Here is a 4,424-nt window from a genome sequence, read left to right on the forward strand (position 1 = left end):
CATTGCGGTGGCTTCTCTTGTTGCGGAGCACGGGCTCTAGGCGCGCGGGCTTCAGTAGTTGCGGCGCGCAGGCCCTGGAGCTCGAGGGCTTCAGTGGTTGCAGCACGTGGGCTTCAGTAGTTGTGGCTCGCGGGCTGTAGAGCGCAGGCTCAGTAGTTGTAGCGCATGGGCTTAGTTGCTCCGCGGCATGGGGGATCCTCCCGGACCAGGGCTCGAACCTGTGTCCCCTGCATTGGCAGGCGGATTCCTATCCACTGTGCCACCAGGGAAGTCCCCAGAGTATTTTTATTTTTTTTTAATTTTTTTAAATTTATTTATTTTATTTATTTTATTTTTTTTTTGTGCGGTACGCGGGCCTCCCCCTGCTGCGGCCTCTCCCGTTGCGGACCGCAGGCTCCGGACGCGCAGGCTCAGCGGCCACGGCTCACGGGCCCAGCCGCTCCGCGGCACGTGGGATCTTCCCGGACCGGGCCACGAACCCGCGTCCCCCGCATCGGCAGGCGGATTCTCAACCACTGCGCCGCCAGGGAAGCCCCCCAGAGTATTTTTAAATGGTTAATAAACGTTACTTCCCGAAGGGCACCTATGAGAACTGTAATTAGCGCCCTTGGTTCCCTTAAGTCTATAGCAGCATCAGCACGCAGTTCTTGATGGGTGCTTTTCGTCTTCGGAACTCAAACTGTTTCTGGGTCTTACCGACTTGCTCTCCTCGTCCAGAATTATAGCCTTCCTCTTTTTCAGCTACATGAAACTGAGGCACAGAGGAGCAGCCTGGTCAGAACCCCGGAGAGTAGTGTGTGGAGATAGTTGATGTGTGGAACAGCATTGGTTTGTGAGACCGGAGTAACTGGACCTGAAATTGACCGGCACGCCTGGCCCACATGCTTTACTGGTCATTCCTGAATGACGCTTTTGATCAGCTTTGCCCCAGTGACCGTCCTTGCTCAGCCTTTGTCAATTTTGGCACCCGCAGGTTGCTGGCTACTGATCAGTTTAACCTCAAGTGACAACTGGAATATTCCTGAGGCTGGCTTGCCAGAAAGCATGGACATCCACACCGCAATTTAATTTCCGGAGTTCTTAGTTATACAAGAGTGTCATGGGATGCATAAAGTCATGCTTCGGTGTTTTTTCATAGCTCATCATCCTTTCCTCCTGTTGATTACCCACCAGCATTTGGAGCCGAGTTTTCTCTTGGGTTTTTCTGCCTGTAGACCTTGAAGGCTGCATTTGGTTATCTTCAGGTCCAGCGTGAGGTTGATTCCAGTGTGCCTTGTCCTTGAGTGAACCCACTTCAGCCTCAGTTTATGAAGCAAGTACGTACTCCTGAGTTAGAGACAAGTGCCTGTACCATATTTTTGTTTGTTGTTCACAGTTGGAACCCAGAACAGACAACAACCCCCAATTTCCCTTATCTGCTCCCAGCGAACTGCCGTCTCGCGCAAGAGAAATAAAAAGAAAAAAGTGCCCCTGAAGACTGTGGAACCTCTCACTGTGAAACAGAAGCCCGGTGCGTTAGAAGCCGAGAAGAAGGCGGTGGCGGCCCCCGAGAATCCCGGTCTCCCCTCGGCCGAGCACACCTCCCCCGGGGAGAACCACATCCTAGGATTCGGCATCGTACTCGAATCACCAGCCTCTGATGTAAGTTGATGTTTTCTGGCTACTGACGCTAATGTGTAACTTTGTAACTTTTGTGTAGTTCTGCCCAAGAAAACCAGGGAGCCTTGCAGAATACACACGGGAAAGACGAAAGGAAAACTCTTAATAATTTCCTTGCCCAGGATTTTCTCTTCTGAAAATCTTAGGCCTTATTTCCTTAAACATGTTTGCATTCTCTCCGAAAGAAGAAGGATGATGGAGTTCTGCTCGCTAATTCCGTTAACGTTTTTAATTTTGAAGCAGCCGTTTTCAATTTCCTCAGCGTAGCGAGCTAAAAGAACATAATTAAATCCTTTGTAGATGGGCATAAATGAACAGAACACTACAGATAAGGTCACACCTTTCTAGAAACACAAACTAATAGTAAAAAAAAAGAGCAGTGGTGCTACTTCTGTTTTATAGATGCAAGCCACACTGCTAATTAAGTTGCGGTGCCGTGCCCCTGAGTCTGTGTAATGACAGGTTAACAGTCTGCAAAGGTTTTTCCGTTTAAATATCATTGCTAGAAGGTCGTCGCAGCCCAAGATGCTGAATGACATCTAAGACATTCGTCTGACTGACCATTTTATAGTCACACGGCCATAAACGAACTTCCTCAGTAATGTGCGCCGTCGGCCGCGGCGAGCTCCCCTTGCAGTGCCTTGATCTGGGTACGCTGATGCCGTGAACCCCAGCTCGTTGGGAGAGTTCCCCAAGTAAACAAGGATGGGTGAGCTATTATTACCAGATGGCATAGGATGAGAATCCCGCTGAGAACTCCCACAGGCCTGTATAGGATGAGAGTTTGGCCCTACCTCTTCAACTTTAAATAAGAAATAAATTGCTATTTTAAATCAGTTGTTCCTTTCAAGTTGCAGAAAGACGGTCTGCTAGCACGGGTCTTTAAAAAAGGGAGGCAACAAAAGGAATCATCTCGTGACGTGGTTAGACTAGAAAATCATTTGACCTTTTATCCAATCCTTGGCGTGAGGGGTTCCTGTTTATTTGTTTCTTTACCCACGAACACACACACAATTGTGAAGAAGTTCTTCTAGACTAAAAACTTAGTTTTAAAAAATCATTAATGACGACAGCATTCTACCCTGGACCAGCTGGCTCATTTGATCCTACCCCACTGTTATTGCAGCTGAGGCCCTGGTTTCAAAGCCCACATGGATCACACATTTGGAAGCAGAGGTAAATGATTCCACAACACAAAGTACATTCAGTCTGAAGCAGTTTTCATAATACTTTTACATTTTTCTTGAATTTTTTTAGGCCTTCTTTTCTGTGATAGGCATTAATGTATCAGGAGCAGTCATTTGAGTTGTGAAAATCATCTCCTGCATGAGTCGATCTAATGCTAATAACTGAACTTGCTCCTTTTAAAAAAATTTTTAAGGTCTAAATGTACTTCAGAGATAAATTGAGAAAGATCTGTTAAAGGCTTTATGTACATTAGTGAAATAGAATAGGATTTTTCTTATCTTTACCAATATCAGTATTGTAATTTAAATACCAAAAAAATAATTTGCTTTTTATTTATGATGATTTTTGCTAACAAGAGGTATTAAATTTAATAAAGCACGTTCAGAATTGTCCATGTAAACTCAGTTAGGTGCTGACTGTCTTTGACTGAAGAATAACATGCATCTAAAGAAAAGCAAAAGCATACATAGATATTATCTTTACATTATCCAACTGATATGCCCTTTGATTCATCTATTCCACGGAAATTGTCACTGCACCTGGAGGACCACGCAGTGAGTCCCATCATTAGAAATTTTGTCCCCGGATAGTCTTGCTGGCATGAATGAGGCTGGCCCTTTAGGTGATGAGACCATCAGTGCTAAGGCATCTAAATTTAGGTGCCCTTCTAGTCTTTTATTATTTCTTAGCCGTGAGCCTTTTAAACTTTGGTGGAAGTCCAGAGGAGAAAACAGAAAATAGATCATAATCTTGTAGGAATTATTCTATAAAATCAATTGGAGGAAAGGTAATATAACTGGATTATATATAAGAAGATGGGCATTGTGTATCTGAAGATGGGCTCTGAAAAGTACCCAGTGTTGGGACGATTAAGTCCAAAGTTATAGTATTGGGCGTGTGGTCCTTTGTAGTTAGTTAGGGCAGCTGTGTGGCCTGCACTGACAGCAGATGATGATATAAACATGGGATCGAGTCAGACAGTGAAAGTCCTGACGTGTCCTGCCGAGGCCCTTGGGCCTTTTTTATCTTGTGGGCACTAGGGAGCCATTGCAGATTTCAAGTAGAGGAATAATCATACCTGTGTTTAGAATGGAATCTGGAACAGCACAGTGGATGATTGATAAATATAGAAAAGAGACCAGAGGCAGAGAGACCAGGAGGGAGATAATTCCAGGCATCCAGGCGAGAGACGGGGAGGTTCTGTACGTGAGCAGTGAGCCTGCAGGGACAGAGAAATGAGAGGCACTCGGGGATACCCACACAGAGGACTTGGTGACTCAGGAGAAGTAAGCCCCACATTTCTATCCTGGAAAATGAGGCTGGTTCCTAGATGGTACTGATTTCCTTAACTGAGACAGGGGGGACAGAGCAGAAGCAGAGGCCTTCAGTGCCGGATGGGAAGTAAAAAGAAGCCGAGTGTCCTCAAAAGGTCATTAGGAGCTTCCCTGGTGGCGCAGCGGTTGAGAGTCCGCCTGCCGATGCAGGGGACACGGGTTCGTGCCCCGGTCCGGGAGGATCCCACGTGCCGCGGAGCGGCTGGGCCCGTGAGCCGTGGCCGCTGAGCCTGCGCGTCCGGA

The 4,424-nt window shown here is 46.6% G+C and overlaps 1 protein-coding gene across 7 annotated transcripts in view; it reads left to right on the forward strand.

Moving 5' to 3' along the window:
• Positions 1 to 4,424, forward strand: part of BEND7 (BEN domain containing 7) — a 73,619-nt gene that overhangs the window by 30,623 nt on the left and 38,572 nt on the right. For all 7 annotated transcript variants that reach the window (XM_024116422.3, XM_028495111.2, XM_028495110.2 and 4 more), the window contains exon 5: positions 1,376 to 1,641. In XM_024116422.3, coding sequence (XP_023972190.1) covers positions 1,376 to 1,641 — 266 coding nt within the window. The remainder of the gene's footprint in view (positions 1 to 1,375; positions 1,642 to 4,424) is intronic.

The sequence above is a fragment of the Physeter macrocephalus genome, chromosome 11 (genome assembly GCF_002837175.3).
Source record: "Physeter macrocephalus isolate SW-GA chromosome 11, ASM283717v5, whole genome shotgun sequence".
In the NCBI taxonomy this organism is placed as follows: domain Eukaryota; kingdom Metazoa; phylum Chordata; class Mammalia; order Artiodactyla; family Physeteridae; genus Physeter; species Physeter macrocephalus.